This window comes from Stylophora pistillata, chromosome 1 (assembly GCF_964205215.1).
Source record: "Stylophora pistillata chromosome 1, jaStyPist1.2, whole genome shotgun sequence".
Classification (NCBI taxonomy): Eukaryota; Metazoa; Cnidaria; class Anthozoa; order Scleractinia; family Pocilloporidae; genus Stylophora; species Stylophora pistillata.
In genome coordinates, this window is record NC_142519.1 from 19,808,617 (window position 1) to 19,825,572 (window position 16,956).

Genomic DNA, 16,956 nt, shown 5'->3' on the forward strand with positions numbered 1-16,956 from the left:
TAAGTTCCAATCGAAACTATTATACGAAACCTTTTGTAAATAAATGAAATACCACAGGAATTGAAGAAAAGTTGGGCTGTAAAAAGAACATTAAAGGAAAAGAAAGTTTCAGAAACACACCAGGAAGCTAATTTTCAACCAACTTTGAATGCTCATCTGAATGGAAGCAGACAAGATATGTTTCAGCACTCCTTATTTTTCATTTAGCAACCTTAAAGGATAATGTAATCTCATAACAATTTTCCTAATCTGTTTCCTTTAGCATGTTTACATGGAGAGCCTCCAAAAAGTCAGTGTCAATTAAGATGGCGCTGGACATAAAAAGGGTCAGTGTTACAGTCTCAACAGGATAAATCATTAGCTGTAAAACGGCCAAAAAAAATTTAGCCGTAAAAAATTGACAGATTTTAACCGTGAGTCACGAAAAATAGTTAACCATCGAAAAAGTTTCTGTCGATAGCAATGGGAAAATAACTGCTAGCCGGAAATTGTAGCCGTAAGAAGAATGCGAGAAGCCGAAAAGAGATCTTAGAAAAATGATGATTAAGAACCTTAACCTATTCCATCACCGCAAACACGGCTCTCTCTTTGATTTAAAACGTATTTAATGTCACAAGAAATGGCTTAAAGATGTTTCTGGAAAACCACATGTTCCCCTAGACTGGTACAAGGTGAAAAGTGATAAGATCAACATGTATGGGTTAGAATTGAATGGTACCAGGAATGTTAGTCGACATTACGACAACTTTTTGAAAAGCCAGTCTCTTCATCAAGCCACTCAATTCATTGAGGTATGGTGACTGAATCTTTTTTTTTTAAGTCGACAGTTAGATTATTCGGCCTTTCCATTGATTTACACAGTTATTATAGTTAATTCTTCAATTCATTTGATAGCTTAAAGATACCTTTAATTAAAATGATCATCTTAACAAAAGAAAGCTCATCAAGAGTGGAATTCTTTCTATTTTTCTCTTATCAGATTTCTGATTACGGAAGATTCAGAGAGAATATCCCTTCTGCACAATTTTCCGAACTTGACTTCATTTTGATTTTCAGATGGTGATGAAGAACATGTTTTTTGTTTGTGTGTCACTTCTGGCGCTCAGTGTTGAAGTTTACTGTCAGTCACAGGTAAAAAGAAATTCGTTGATGTGACGAACATGGGCTTCTCTTGACTTCATTAAGTTGTAGTAAGAGTAACACTATTTTTCGTTATCATACCAAAATCAAACTTTGGAAAAAAAAAAAAAAGTCTGGATAAATCCAACATTTTTCATACTATCCTCGTACCTTTGTGATATGCACCTTTTGAAGGACAAAAAGCCCTATTATCCAGCTTTGCTCTGTAAAATTGAAAAATTTCTCCTGAAGCCATCTTCTATTTTATTTAAGTTTCTTCGCTGGTGTGTGGCAGAGAACGGCATCTGCCATCGTGACAGAGAATGCTGCGATAAAATGACTTGTAGTGACCATTTTGGCGTCGGTAAGTGTATACCACTGACATCGTCAGCCCCAGTTCCCTCAACATGGCCCCAGACAGGCTTTCAGACTTGGCCTCAGACATGGCCCTGCACGCACACCTGGCTACCTCTGTACCCTCCTTGGTGCGTGCCGATCAAGAAAAAGAAGAAGAAAAAGAAGAAGAAAACCAAGATTTTCATTAGAGTTTGTGGGGATCTCATGGGAATGGATGTTAAGGCCAAAAAAAAGGACATTTTATTAAAACGAATGACATGCAAAGAGATGAAAAAACGTTTAAAACATGGAGAAAATGAAGGAAAAGTAACTTCCAATCAAATTTTTTGAAAACCAAAGACAGCCAATCGTTTCACCTAATAACGTCAGGCTCGATCCACAGTTTTCTCGCCTTCATGCAGTGCAAACTAGAGCGGTGAACGCCATTGATTTTGCATTTCGTTAAGAAAAGGAGACGAAGTGCAATAGAATGCTCAATAGCTGTCGTTACTTTGTATGGGAACATAACTAAGACGAGATCAGTGGTGAAAAGCCGTTTGATACCAATGAGAATAAAAGTTAAGACGTTGATGAGATCACGGTAGCAGCACCAGCTATTCATTATTTACGGTTTGGTTGATAATTCTTCTTTGATGGGAATCGGAGAAAAACAAATGAGAAAGTGTGTCATATACAGTAGAATTAATAAGTAAGTAAAAAGAAAACGATAAAAAGAATAGGTGGCAAAGAATAGTAATGCAGTGGTTAGTGGTTCAGACAGTATTATTGAGTAAGGTTACTTTTAATTAAACAAAGGTGTGCGAACAGCTCATCATTCCAAAGTTATGCCTCGGAAAGTTGGATTGTCCGATTATTGATATGCTCTTCATCGGACACAAGAAACTCCAATTTATTTATATGATCATTAACACCCTCTCCCCGATGCATTGCGATTTTAATCACATGCACCTCTACTTTCGTACGCTTTTCATGATAGCAAGCCCGCATAATTTGACTTACACGAATTTCAGGTCATGCAGTCATCGATTATTATCATCTTCAACTGCCGCTTTAAACAAGAATCCTCTTTATTAGAATCGTAAATATTTTGGAATTTAAACTTGTGGAGAATTTCAATATATTGTTCATAAAAAAAGATAGGTTTTTCTTTCAAAAAGGTAAGTGCAAAGGAGTTTACTGAAGACTTTTAGTAGCATAGGCACTTTTGTAGTCACCTAAAGGAATTAAGTAACCTTCTGGATTGAGGTTGTTGTGCTCCCTGGATCTTTTATTTTTCAGTCACTTATTTCTGATCAGACTGATTTCCTTATTCTGATTAGATTGATTTCCTTATTCTTTCTCAAAAAGTATGCTGAAATCACTTGTTGAAACTGTTGGAAAAGCGGTAACTTTTTATTTAACGAGGCCGTTATTAACACAACGGTAACCTGAACAGTTTTGCCAAAGATTTGAAACATCCAATCCACTTCTCGATTACTTTGTCAGATAAAAGCTGCGTGGATGCTGATTGGTTCAAGGTGACTCAATCGCCTGTTGAAACTGGTGGAAAAAAACGGGCTTCTTCTGAATCGTGATCCTTTCCATGGAGATGAAAAGTCAAACATATATACACGGCAAAGTTTTCTGTGCGGCAAAGTCAAAACGATATGACAAGTGCTTTCCCCATGAAACGTTCGTCAATACACAATTAAATCGTCATTTTATTGTACATTATTTACATATTAATTGTAGAACATACCACTGTGGTACAATGCCATTACAATCCTTATAAGATAACCAACCACCGAGATCTTCTCTCCAGTGGCATTCAGAGAATTGCTCTCAACGAGCCACTAAATCTTTCACTACCTGCTTAAGTTCCTAGCCCATTTTTTCCAAGATGCAGGCATTAACTGGCTCCTTAATTAGCTTTCCAACACATAAGGAGTAAGCGATCAAAGCCAAACAACACCGCAACTAGCTGAAGCCTTGTTATATATCTGGAACAAATGTTGTCTTTTTGGACTTTCCTCCAGGAAGTTAAAGGAAAACTATGATAGTTTCTTCCGAGGGTGTAAAAATAAGTGATAAAGTGAATTCATTTGATTGTCGTCTGGGCGAAAGTTTCTCAAAAGGTACGTAACTCGCGGGCGTCAAATCCCCATAACCCTCAGATGAAGGATAACAATATGAAAGCAACATACATGCGGAATGTTTTCCCCATTGCATGGCTTAATTATCTCTGCTTTTATCAAGGATAATTTGTTTATGACAGGCACTCCTTAATGGTACGTCGCTTTTTTTCTTTTTTGGCAATTTCAGGTGTTAGGTTTAGAGTGCACAGCGAATTCTTCGAAGACTAAACTCTATAAGAATTTGGTTTTTAAACCAATTTGGAGATGAGTCCTCTTCTATTCAAAGCTTACAGGGTACAGAGGGATATGTCTACAGGCCGGATAAAAACCAATAAAACCCTTAACCATTGGTAGGTAACGGCGAGGTAGTCGTATATAAAAGAAGGAAAAATTGTCTGTTTGCCAGAAGTCCCTTGACTTTGTTTATCCCAATGGTCAAGTGGTCTGCAAAATGACACCTCTACGTTTTACTTTTGCTTTTTAGATCTATAATTACACAAGAAAAAGGTATCGGTGATTCAACGCGATGTTGTTCCGAGAGATTAAATTAGGTTGGCATAACTTATCCCCAAACATCGTCTGACTTGCAAAGCTCTTTAACCAAAAGCCAGGTCGTACAAGTTATGATAAAAAAAACCAACATTTCTAAACAGGAACAATACGAATAAAGCAGATCTAAGAAAAACCGAGGTACGATAATTCAGATAATTTTCCAAATGCTGTGCCAGGTACATGACTGAATTATATATACACTGTTGAATGAATCTCCACGGGTGAGGAGTGCCTGGCATTTTCGTAAAGTCGTCTATCACAGAGACATGTGACTGTTCTCTTGTATAGTTCGTCAGTAGTCAGGGTGTTTGTCAGTTACATTGTGTCTTATTACACCCATCTGCATGTCAGTACCATTGTGTCACAGTGCACCCGTCTGTAAGTCAGTACCATTGTGTCTCATTACACCTATCTGCATGTCAGTTCCATTGTGTCACAGTGCACCCGTCTGTAAGTCAGTACCATTGTCTCATTACACCCATCTGCATGTCAGTTCCATTGTGTCACAGTGCACCCGTTTGTAAGTCGGTTATTACGATGTCAACAGTGCACAGTTTCCATCTGTAAGTCAAAATGAAAGAAACAATAGTTCAGGAATATAATGGTCCTGCATTGAACTGTTTTTTTTCGCATCACTTTAAGTAAGGGAACGAATAGAACTTGATTCTTTGTGCTTTTAAAATCTATTTGCCCGTAACCACAAACATTGCCCAGTACCTCCACTTGATCATTACAATGCGAACATTAAAGATAAAACAAGATGGGTTCCCCGAATTCGAGTTAAAAAATGATACAAAGGGAAACAAAACACACAAAGTGATTGTTTCGATTTATCTAGAGTCAACTAGATTTGCTCTACTTGAAGAAAACAAAACATTGCAGCCTTCTTTCTATCGCCTTTGTTTACTGAACACACAGGACTGTCAATTTTTATTACAAAACATTCTTAAAAATCAACAAGAAACTCATACATCAGCAAAGAAACTTTTCTTTGTAAATACTTGTTATATCACACGATTAGTTTACTTTGTCTCTAAAGTGTAGTCTCTAATTTTATCACTGCTAAATTTCCTTCAAAAACTATAGCCTCAGCTAAAATCCTTTTTCTGACGTATGACATTTTTTTATCATTCCATCCATTTTTTGTACAAAATTAGTCGAGTGACGAGAATGTTTGATTTAATCATCTTAAGTCTACCAGTTCGTAGTTTCATTAAGTTTAAAGGAGGAAATTAGTACAGGCATGGTATTTATAATGTCAAAATGTTATATTAAGCCAAAGGTGTTAAAGAATAACGAAATAATATAATTTTCTTGAAAGTTAAGGAGTGTCTCTACAGTTTTGAATTGAATTCAAGTCAAGGACTGCGAATTCTGGCCTGATAAATAGCAAACCTATTTGATGTTTTTACATGTACCACTAATGCTTACTTTTTTTTAACTAAAAAAGATAGTACATGTCAAAAGAACATAACAAACTCAATCAATTATTTATTTCAAGGTTCGACTTGCCAAACTGGCCGTTTAAAAATCTTGAAAAACTTGTCGACATTCCATCAAAGTCCTGAAACGTTTAACTCCGTGAAGTTACGTGTCATGAAATTCAGCGAAGTTACACAATACTGCAGTTTACCTAACCCGTCATAAGAAAGGTAAGTTCCTTAAACTATCGAATTGTATAATTATGCAACGTCTTGGCACCAATGAAGGTCACATCGAAACACGTGACCTGTCGTTACCTTAGAAGCATGCACAATAGGCACTATGAGTGCTGTAGTCTCAGAAGACGTTCTGTTTTGCCACCTCCCTGTGTTTCACTCAGCCATTCCTTGCAAGGAAACTCGTATACACGACCATTCTCGTCTTTAACTGTTACCTAGGAAACAAGAAAAAAATTACGAGGTAAATAAACCACCTGGAGTAACTTTACATTCTGGGTTAAAAAAGTAATAAGGTAATTTGGTAATATCAACTGAGTTGAAATTGTAAATTGGCCACCGTAAAGAGTGAAAAAGCTGACGTTTCGAGCGTTAGCCCTTCGTCAGCTTCTTCAGAAACTTACCCCCTTTAAAAAAGTAATTCATTGATTGCAGTGATTTTGCTTTATTATTCTTAATTCTGGTCTACGTAATTTGAGTCATTATTTTGATGAAACAGATGCAAAAACTTAGACCAATCTGGATAAGTCACGTATGTTATCCTCATCGAGACATTTTCATGCATTTACTTTACTTCTGACCTATTTTGGGTTTTGTTTTTTCTAAAGACAGTCGCAAAGGGCTCTGAGATATGAATGAAGAGGCATTCCTTTCCAATAGAACCTTGTTCCTTACAAAGAAATAAAGCTGAATTCTTTGGACCAATATTAATAAATCCTTAGGAAAAGTTATTACGGAGAGATATATCAAAACGAACATCTTTCTCGTTTCACCTCACACTTTCTATATGTTCGCGAGGCTACTCTTTTCAGGATAAACAGAGTTAATTTAAAAATGGATTAAACTTTAGATTGTTGTCTTCGATAGATGATTTCCAAACTTGTATCGTGTTTTTCAAGTGGGTGATTATGCTGAGGAAATGATAGATAACTGTGTCCGTTCCTCATCGTAACAAAAACAAGCATGTATATCACATGACCGTGGCGATTATGGAAGAATGGCGGCTATTTCTTTAGAGGATGGACAGTGTTAAAAAAGACCACACTTTTTCTCACTGCTAATGTCATAGTAAGAATTTCATTTGTTCCTTTGATCGAAATAAGCTAGATCAAATTTAATTAAAGTACAATGCAATTAAATAGATATCAAAACACTGTAAAGGTTCTCGCACCTTTTGCAAAAACCAGCTGGGAGTTGTTCCTGAGTTATCGTGAAGAATTCTAACTTGCCTCAGCTTACCAAGATCAGGTAAGACAAGAGTATTTGTATCATTTCTGAGAGAGAAAAAAATTTAATCGTTTCAACATTATTGATTCAAATGGATCGTTTCTTCCTTCCTAAAAAAGGACTATTTCGTTAAGACTTTGACTCACTTTCCCCTTGAAAAATGTGTAGTGTCCAGTTTCCTAAATCCGGAGTCTCCCTTCTCTCCATATAAGGTTATGTACACCTTAGCATCTGTGTCGGCGCCTTCGACATCTCCAGTTAGCGTGGTTACAGTGTAGTTGGTACCTGGGACAGATGAGATACGATTACGCGACCCAAAATCAGTAGAGTGAGGTTTCAAAACTCAAGCATCCGAAGAAAACGCGAATAATATATAAATTAGGGAAATATGAACTGGTAACGATGCCCTTAAGTTAAATCTAATCTTCAAAGCAAGTTACAAAAATTAGCAAACCAACTTTTTAACTGATCTACCTTACCTAGATCCACTTAAAGTCCATCTGATCATTACCTTCAATTTTTTCCTTTCAATCAAGTTGCGACATTATTTCGTTACTTATTAGTTCATTTGTTACCTAAACCAAAGAAGTAGACCATGTTTGTGGCATTGCCACCGCAGTTCTCCTTGTCATTTCCTTTACAAGGCATGTTACACTGAGCATCATCTGCTTTGCCGTACTTTCCATAGCGGTGCCCGCAAAAACATTTGTCAGCGTCCTGAAGTCCAAAGTAAGAGTAACCCTTTTCTTCAAGAGCGCATGCTCGTACACAGTCCTCTTGTGTAACAGATTTGACTGTAGCTCTGTCAGGCAAATCATGCTTGACATTTTCATCTTTAAAGCAGCCGACCTTCTGGAAGAGTAACAGCACGTCTTCTTTCTTTTCGTCTGGAAGATTTTCGACTGTTTTGGATTCAAATGATTAAATAGGTTTACTTTTCGAAGGGTCTGTGTTGCTTTACTTCTATTTAACAAATCAACAGTGGTTAAAGTATGGTCTGTATCCTTATTGACAATAGTCATAATGTTGTGGAATCACGAGGCAAAGCCGAGTGAGTCCCCCTATTCTGTTTTAACAAATAATCAGATGAATTCCATCACATTTGCAGAATCTTGCGACGCTAAATGTGTACTATTTATGGAGGATATCAAGTTTTAGTTGGCTTCACTAGCAAGAACTTCACTTACGAATGAGATTTAGAGAACTAGAATTCTTTTGATAATCCTCAGTGCCAGTCTTGAGTTCGGGTTTGGGAATCTTGGCTTTCTTCACGATGGGATTCTCAGCATCTGGTTTGGAAACTAGAGGAAAATCACAGATATAAAGATCATTGCACTAGTTGCAGACGGGCTGCTAAATGTTTTGAAGTCAAAACCCCTTCACACTTTCCTTAAAGAGCTTTGCTTTATTACGACCGGTATCGTTTACATGATGCATGCACTCCTAACAGTTTGCGTTTGGAGCTGCTTCCATTAGTGGTAAAAGGAAATGGCTATTACTTCTTTCGAAGTTTAAAATGCCCATGTAATAAAAAAGTTAGTCAGTCAGTCAGTCAGTCAGAAAAAACATGGTTACCCTGACAGTTTCGCCCAGTGAAATCTGACGTGCATTTGCATCGGTAACCGTCCATTCTTTTATTGTCCCGGATGCACTTGGCGCCATTTTCACATGGCTCCGGATCGCATTTATTTCCTTAAAAATGAAAAAAAAAAAAACCAAAGAAAATTAAATTGTGTCCCTGAATCATTTGAGAAGAATCAATAGCCTAAAACCCAACAAATGCTATTATCTAGATGATGTATTGCGCGCTGTTGATACGTCACAAATGACTGTCTTGCTCTGTGCTGTCAAGAATTTTTTTCTAGGAAAACAATTCTGCCATCGTCAACACTGTAACTTGTTGGGGTGATTTGCCTCCTGATCTCAACATATTATCCCGCTGAGAGGTTGTGAGCGCAAAAAAGTTTAAGAGCCTCTGGATCCTATCTTCATATTGAATCGCGTTTCTTTGTCTTAGTTATTGGGAAGTATGCGGCGGTCAGGAAGGAGAAAATCCCTTCGAAACCTTAGAGCCAGAAGAACAAAGTGAGCTGACCCTTACACCCTCCCAAAATTAACAACCTCATTGTTGTCCCTGCATTTCCTATAATTGGGACTCTAATTATTTGGTAACAAATCAAGCGACATTAATCTCTCCTTTCCGTGATTTTTGGGCTTGTCAATATTTCGTAAGTGTAAGGAAAACTTGGCAACTGGTCACTCTTGTGAATGAAAAGCTTAAGATAGCAAAGATAAGTACGATTGCAAACAAAAAATCTGAAATATTACCTGACGTAGACTCAGATCCTACAAAAGTTCAGAAAAAAAAAAGAGAATTTGCTGATCAGGTCCAACGACTACATTCATTATTTTCACCTGCGCAAGGTATGACAAGCGCGCTATTGTAAATGACGTTCTGGTCTCAAGATGCCAGTGATGTCAACTTATGTTCCATAAGTACCACCTCATTTTTTTACCATACCTAACAACTATTACATTTACCATTTGACTGTTATTGAATTGCATAATAAGTGATGTAGTATAATAACTGTGTCAACTAAAATAAAAATTAGAATGGTTGCAACTTAGCGGCCCCAGCAGGCTACTTGTAAGAAGCAAGTTGCTGCTTCTAGTGTAATTTACTAATAAATGTATAAATACTCTACTAAACCAACTCAAAAGAAAATTATAAGGATTTTAGGGACTCCACCCGTTAATCTCTGATGTCCCAATATCCCTTGTCTCGTTTCCTCACTTACCCTGAATCTCGTCGTCAGCCTCTTCGTCTTTGTCATATTTACCAGCATTGTGTGAAATGGATACGGCGCTTGCTGAGATAAAGAAATTGTTGGATACTTACAAGTTGGAAAATGAACATAATTGATATCGGTAGTAAAGAGAAATATCTGAAGTAGTTTTGAAGAACATTCGGTTTTTTGACCAAAACACTTACCAATTAAACGTACAATTAATTAATCAGTTAATTGATTAATTAATTAATTGAATTGAGAAGTAAAATGTGCGGGAACTTTCTAAAATAGTGAAATACGTCTGACCGTTCCACGAAAAACTTTACAACACACAAAATAAACTTTACAATCAAAGTCATGCTCGTCCCAGTCTCCTGAACCTGACCCGTCACCAGATTCCAACGCGTCATCTCCTAAAGGATTCGCTGTGTGGTAAAAATCAAAATGAATATAATTAGTCACTCTCTGGTAATCAAATAATATCAAACTGATGATTGAGAGCATTTTTCAATTGCGTATCAAGAGTAATCCAGGATTGGATGCTTTCACTTCAAGACAAAACTCTTTCTACCTTTACACTGCCCACTCAGCTGCAAAACCTCAACCAATCGTCACTTGGTCTCTGTGTTTCCTGTGCTTAAGGCCGGTTTAATGGAATTACGTCGACTTCTCCCTGTATTGATCATCTTTTCTCTCGTTGGACGTTGTAATAGTCGTGGCTACTTTCTCAGTTTCAGTTTTAGTTTTACAACGCTTAAATGAAAAGCACTTTCTTTGCAAAGGAACTAAACATCTTTAGAATAGAAAACAGTAACAGATTAATTCTATACCTTTCACAGGACAACTCTTGAGGTTTCCAATCTGTTGTTCGTCCAAAGCTTTGTCGTAAATCTGTAAACACGAAATCTTTCCGGCGAACCTTCTATCGTCGCCATCTCTGGCCCCAATTCTGATAGGATACTGTGTGGCCAGTTTAATCTGACCAATGTTACGACTCTTTACCATTTTGCCATTATGCCAAAGTTGCGCTACACCTGTAGTGTTGTCGTATGTTGCACCGACCTGGTTCCATTCGTTCAGCTGGAAAATTACGAAGATTCAGTGTTAATTTGCATCCCAAACATAAAGGAACGCGCAACAGTGATAAACAGATAAGGTTATTTCTTCATAGACTACTACTGCGTTTTTGTTTTTTCCCCTTTATCCGAAAATAGAAATGGCCGTCAAGTCGACATAAATTATTTTTCAGGGTGGAGTGGGAGGGTTAGGATTTACTTTGTAAAAAGCACACATAATCATGTGTCTTTAATGATGACTCAAGGAATAATCCCACAGTAACCAACGATATTTGGGCAAAATTAATTGTTTGTGGGCTAGAGGTAGTAACTCCTGGTGTGTTGTTAACCTGGTCACGTATTGTAAACCCGATGAGGATAAAAATTTTGGATGTGCTTGGCTTCATACTGAGCTTTTCAAAATTAGTAATGAAATATATACCAAAGAACGGAATTACAAACCAGTAACACTCTTGAAGCAATTGGCTTGTGGAAAACTCCATTACGGTGTACAAATCTGACAAAAAGCTCCGTGGATTCAAACTGCCACAGATGAACTCCCCAACCATCCGTTTTGTAGTTCAAGATGGGTCCACCACTCCCTGTGGGATAGATGTTTGCCAGGATTGTCATTGAGTTCTGTGTATCCATCTTGCCGTCATTAGGAATCTCCACAAATGAATCTGCTGTGCCTTTGAACTCATACGCTCCATCGTCATGGCCTATTCAAAATAAAACAGTTTCCTTTTTGTTAAAATCTAGTGCGTCATATTCTACAACTTTTGAACAACTGAATATTTTGCGTGACGGGCCAAAAAAGCTACCACGGGGGAGGGCACTATCAGTTAAGTCTGTCCCAAAGGGGGAGGGAACGGTAAAACTTTTCACTAAATCCATTTTTAAATCAGCAGTTATTTTTCCACTCAAACTAGCTCTCTGCAATGTAATTTATTCACAACTCGCACCATTATTTCTTCCGAACCGCACTTTTTCCCAGCTGATGCATCCTAATGGAAAACAACCGATCAGATTTCAAGACTTGTTTAAAGTAACCAATCTAATTGCAAGTGGTGGATTTTGAAATTTTCTACCTCACCAATTTTTTTGGACGGATCAATTAAATTACTTGCACTTTCAAAATGGATACAAGAAAGTGTTGATTAAACTTGGTGTCGTGCCAATCTGGTGTAAAATCACACTTGTAAGTTGAGATCACAAGTATGTTTTCACGCAAAATTGCACTCCAGTCACTTCAATTACCATTTCGTATACCAATTGTTAATTCGTATACCTGGGTGATTTTGGTTGGATGATATTTAGACTGGAGAAAGAAAAGATAAGAATGCAATATTTTCCACGAGTGAAAACGAGAAAACGTTTGCAAATATAAGATGCCTTCCTTCAACACCTGAAAGAATCCAAGGTCGAAGCAAAGCAAAGCAAAATATTTTCAAGAACCAATAAATTCATTTCAAAAAGAACGTCAAAGAAATAGTTTGACAATAAACGCATAATCCATACATCATTGATTGCTACTAGTTCTAATTATCATAAAAGGAACAATCGGTGTAAGCTTACCATCAGGCCCACTTGCGAGTTCTACATTACTCAGAACGCCATTTTCGTGGTTAGGTCCCGCATCCTTTGAACCAAATTCTTTATTGAGCGGATACAAACCAACCGGCTTAGGTATAGCTGAAAACGAATTCGGAAGGATATTGTGATATCATCATTGTTTAGCACGAACGTAAGAGACACGCGCAAGAAAAAGCGGAGACGCGTGCCTTCTCACTCGATCACACTCCTTTGAGGTGCGCGGTTGGTGTGCTGGCAGAGTATTGCATAAACTTGTAACGTAGATATCGCGTTTGGAGCCCTCTGTTTTAGATCATTGGCTCGGTAAGAGAGCAAGTGGTTGAGTCAGTGACTTTCCGAAAAAAAAAAATAGTCAACTCTTGGGTAAGTTCACATGCAGGTTTGTAATTCCATGTTTTTAAAAATGGCTGAGATAATCCTTGTTCATTCACAATCAATTTTTTCCGAAAATAATGAGTGAACAGGAGTTAATGAATGCTTTAGTATAATTAGGCAGGTCGTTGTATCACTACCCGTTAGTTCTTCAACCAATTTTCATTGCTGAAATCTTAACAAGATAGACGTAATTCGTTCTACCTCGATCAGAGCGCACCCTTTCCCCAAAACAACCCAGAAATTATACTCCGGGTAACACTGATATCAGGCGATACCGACATGCTGTGTCTTGATAAAGATAACTTTTCAAGCTCATTTCACAGATACAAACCTTCTTCTTCCGATGATGGTCCCGGGCCAGTTCTTCCATCTAAAATCGAAACAAACCAATAAATCAGTTTATTTGGTTTTTTTTTTAGACGAGATCTGTCACATAAACTTTACTTTAAAAAGGTATATTTCACTTTCCCTTCCTAATCTTTAAAACCAAAAGTATCCCAATACAGCCTTGCTCCTATCTATGTGCAATCTGAAGTTGTAAACCACTCTTTCCTTCAAGACTTTCTAACCAGTTTTAATGTGAAATTAGCACCTGCACAGGTTTCATCTCAACACCTACAAACTTAAGAAAAACCTTCTATTTTCCTTTTTGGGAATAATAAACACATCCTTAAAATGGAACTTGAATCGAATTAAGGTTTTAAAATTCCTCCTTACAACGCAGTCAAATATCTTTTCCTCGATATCATTCGCCCCTCATATCATTGTGTCCATTACCTGGTAATCGCCAACTCAAATGCACTCTTTTGATTGGTCCCTCAAAGTGACCACTGGGCAGCTCCACAGCCACAGAGACACAGTCAGCCAGCTTATCAGACTTCTGATACGCCTCCAGATAATAGTATTTACCTTTCTTGAGGTGAATACGTTCAGACTTTTGCTCTGGAAATCTAAGAAAAGAAAAATAAAAACGACTCGTGTTACTATTGAGTTTCGACACCTTCTTTCACATAAGCTGATATACCGTTTACGTCGTAATAAGCGAATGTTAGGTCATATCGTAAAACGTTGGATCGTGCTTTTTTCACTTCTCGTATTGAACAAACAAAACTAAAGATACAAAACTGTATTAGTCAAGAAAATATTATCTAGCCCGAACGGTTGTTACAGCCGACAAAAATGCCTAAATGGTAGCATTAAGTTGTTCAATTTTTTTTGTTTTCGACAGGTGTAAAATACTCAACCATCATTGCATGACTGTACGATAAGGAGAAAATACATCAATTACTTAAACAAGCTTTTAAAAAAATCATAAAGCTTTTAGATCGACAAAGCTATTTCCGTATCGAAAGAATCCCTTTAAAACTTTTTGAACACTTTTCAATAATCATGTTGGGGTTTCTCTAACAACTCCTATATTCAACATTAGCTCATGCCTTCTGTTCTTCATAAGCGATTTTCCATGATACATCAGAAGCTTCATTAACTGGTAATAAGCGTCAGATCATCAACAGAAATGATGTTGTTGATTTACGCTTAACATCAAAGACTCAAAATGGAATGGATTGAGAAACCTCTTTTTTTATTAAATAAATCTTTGCTTAAAATATATACCGTCAAATTTTCAGATTACCAATTAGAGCTTGTTCTTTTCAAATTTATTCTGGCTTTGGGTTAAGAGTTTGGTGGTCGCATTGTGGTTATTAAGTAACAAAAGATATCCGAAAACATTTTTACAATGCAAAATAGATTCGCAAATCCACTTCCTAAACATAGGAAGGCATCTCATTAACCATTGAGGTCATTACCATCGCTTTTCATGTTCTAAAGAGATAACGAATGGCGTTTCAGGTCTGTTAGCAGTATTTATCTTAAAGAACAAACATAAAACGATAAAGTAAACAATACATGTCAACAAAATACGATCACAGCAGGCCTAACTCTGCACAAAAATTAACTCCCATTGAATTTGAAATTTCCATTGAATTGTTGATATTTTATACCGGCGTCAGTAGTCGAGATAACATAAATGGCTATGGATGTAAGGAAACTTAATAAGTCACATTACGATAGAGGGAAGAAACTCTACCCACCAGCAATGGGCCAGCGAGAAGAGAAATACTTTCCAATCATAACAAAAAATTATTCTTATGGAAAAGAGAGGAAAACGATGACAAGATCCTTTGATCAACTGTGTCGACAAGAAAAAAGCAAAGGGACTTCAAATCAACAGAAGAACGCATTTCGTCTGCCCAAGATCAATGTGAAACGAGAATCGTTCAGTGTTTGCCAAAGATGCCATTCTCGTGATAATCTTTACAAAAGAAGCAAATTTGAGAATAGCTCGTCTTCATTGAACTCATTTGCGGCGAAAAAGGTCACCTTTCAAGACACGGTGAAGTTGCCAGGAGATGGGCCTGACTCGAATTCCTCTCAAAGGCTCTTACAGTCGCTACGAATTCTTGACCTCGACGTATCGGGAAAAAAACCCAAGTTTCAGCGAGATAACAGTTTAAGAATTTGTCCCGTGGAGCTATTACCAAGACCCACAAGGAATATAATCAGAAAGGAAACAATGACCTTGTCAAAGCCTGGGATCAAAGCTACATATCCCACGCTACAACTGTCAACTATCGATAAAAACGCAATTTTCACTTTTTCGCCGTCTCCATCACTGAGCTTCGAGTCTTTAGATTCTATAATAGGAGGGCCGCGCACCCTGACGCAACAACCGCCAGATATTTTCTCCTCTCGTTCACCCTCAGAACTTGAGCTTACACCTCTGTCAACCCCATAGTGCTTCAATAAAAAAGGAATCTCTTAACTTGTGACGATTCAGGGAGATACTTATTCGAGAATTGCAAGTTATATTGAAAAAAAATCTTAATTTGTGAACTTCGAGTGTCCTTTTTCTTTTTTCCTTCTGTTTTCCATTGAGTTAAACTAGAATCTGTCTTGAAGAGAGATGGTAAATACTAAGACTTTCAGATTTTGCGATTGAATGCTAAACCAAATAGGCAAGAAAGACTCGCTTGAGATGAAGGCCATAACCAGCGTCTGGTATCTTCTCTGTTCTGATACTTACATTTAATTTTATTTTGAAAATGAATCTGACTTTGGAAACTATTACTTGTGGAAATTTGAAATGTGCGGTGCAGTGAGGAAAGGGTAAACGATTATACCAAAGTTTGAGACCGTTGTGATAATCAATTTGAGGGAGTAATTCAACACGGATATCTTGTTGTTGAGGAACACTAGAGTTCTACTTTTCATCTAGAATACAAAACTGAATACACAAACTTAAGTGAAAAAGAGAAAGAGTCTGAAAGATAAAGGATGGTTTGCCTGTTGTTTTTTTATGCAAATTTTAAGCCCATCACTGCAGGTGATCCTCCTTCGTGATGGGGAAAACAGACAAGGCTGAAATTCAATATTATGCAAATGTAGTTTAATGCAGCTATTTTCTTTTACTCGGTTGGATGTTCGAACAATTACTGTAAACGCCTTGACGGGTAAATGAAAAAAATAGGTATCGTAAGATAGCAGAATTAGGTAGCAGCCACATCAACGACTAAAAAAGATTTGCGTCAGTCATCTGTAACATGACAAATGATAATCTACGATCTTCTAGCAAAAAAGAACAGGTCTTAGCGGTTTCCGCTTAAAGCTTTTGACGTCATTAAGTTCCATTTCCTTCATCATATAGGGCTTTACAATGATAGGATTTGTGGCAATTTTCTTGTGAAGACAAAAGAAGAATTGAATAACATTCACAAGCTATTTTACCCTTGGCTTGAAATTCAAGCAATCTATTTCAACACTGCAAAATATCTCTATTCGGACATGTTGGTGCTCCTGTCAATATTTGCCTCGTGATTCTAAACTCATTTGACAAGATCGTGTTTTTTTTTCCTCCAGCTCTGTTCATGTTGAATGCCAGTTATTTTATTCGTGGGAGTCTTGCTGCTTAACGTGATTTTCTAATGCTTGCGTTCATGTATAATCTTGCAAGAAATTTGAACAGTACGACCGCAAAATGCATGAACAACAGGAAGTTTTTAAAAACAAATGTTTTGGTGTCATGGTGTTTCCTTTCCTTTCCTCCTTCCTGTTT

General features: G+C 37.2%; 3 protein-coding genes across 8 annotated transcripts in view; 2 read left to right on the forward strand and 1 right to left on the reverse strand.

Annotated features, from left to right (window-relative positions):
• Positions 1 to 62: 62 nt before the first annotated feature.
• Positions 63 to 2,301, forward strand: LOC111337563 (uncharacterized). The gene is made up of 3 exons (XM_022943899.2): positions 63 to 326; positions 1,057 to 1,131; positions 1,393 to 2,301. Exons 1-3 carry the CDS (start codon positions 264 to 266, stop codon positions 1,804 to 1,806), a joined length of 552 nt encoding a protein of 183 aa, XP_022799634.2. The 5' UTR covers positions 63 to 263; the 3' UTR covers positions 1,807 to 2,301.
• An 857-nt stretch (positions 2,302 to 3,158) lies between these two features.
• LOC111337536 (uncharacterized) overlaps positions 3,159 to 16,956 on the reverse strand; it is a 52,917-nt gene continuing 39,119 nt past the window's right edge. For all 6 annotated transcript variants that reach the window (XM_088742774.1, XM_088742778.1, XM_088742768.1 and 3 more), the window contains 15 exons: positions 13,620 to 13,792; positions 13,174 to 13,212; positions 12,450 to 12,566; positions 11,334 to 11,593; positions 10,647 to 10,896; positions 10,164 to 10,241; positions 9,826 to 9,897; positions 9,356 to 9,373; positions 8,603 to 8,719; positions 8,215 to 8,328; positions 7,603 to 7,929; positions 7,174 to 7,312; positions 6,972 to 7,074; positions 5,882 to 6,018; positions 3,159 to 4,703 (listed from right to left, as the gene is read on the reverse strand). In XM_088742774.1, coding sequence (XP_088598900.1) covers positions 5,905 to 6,018; positions 6,972 to 7,074; positions 7,174 to 7,312; positions 7,603 to 7,929; positions 8,215 to 8,328; positions 8,603 to 8,719; positions 9,356 to 9,373; positions 9,826 to 9,897; positions 10,164 to 10,241; positions 10,647 to 10,896; positions 11,334 to 11,593; positions 12,450 to 12,566; positions 13,174 to 13,212; positions 13,620 to 13,792 — 1,921 coding nt within the window. In that variant the 3' untranslated portion in view covers positions 3,159 to 4,703; positions 5,882 to 5,904. The remainder of the gene's footprint in view (positions 4,704 to 5,881; positions 6,019 to 6,971; positions 7,075 to 7,173; positions 7,313 to 7,602; positions 7,930 to 8,214; positions 8,329 to 8,602; positions 8,720 to 9,355; positions 9,374 to 9,825; positions 9,898 to 10,163; positions 10,242 to 10,646; positions 10,897 to 11,333; positions 11,594 to 12,449; positions 12,567 to 13,173; positions 13,213 to 13,619; positions 13,793 to 16,956) is intronic.
• Positions 14,525 to 15,968, forward strand: LOC111337537 (uncharacterized). Its single transcript, XM_022943871.2, has one exon. The coding sequence runs from the start codon at positions 14,872 to 14,874 to the stop codon at positions 15,637 to 15,639; it is 768 nt and encodes a 255-aa protein (XP_022799606.2). The 5' UTR covers positions 14,525 to 14,871; the 3' UTR covers positions 15,640 to 15,968.

What these genes read in the sequence shown, in the direction of transcription:
- LOC111337563 (XM_022943899.2), top strand. Translation starts at nt 264, where the DNA reads ATGTTTACATGGAGAGCCTCCAAAAAGTCAGTGTCAATTAAGATGGCG. An exon ending in TGGCGCTGGACATAAAAAGG is followed by an intron (nt 327 to 1,056) that starts GTCAGTGTTACA and finishes TTTGATTTTCAG; the next exon opens with ATGGTGATGAAGAACATGTT. An exon ending in AAGTTTACTGTCAGTCACAG is followed by an intron (nt 1,132 to 1,392) that starts GTAAAAAGAAAT and finishes ATTTTATTTAAG; the next exon opens with TTTCTTCGCTGGTGTGTGGC.
- LOC111337537 (XM_022943871.2), top strand. Translation starts at nt 14,872, where the DNA reads ATGGCTATGGATGTAAGGAAACTTAATAAGTCACATTACGATAGAGGG.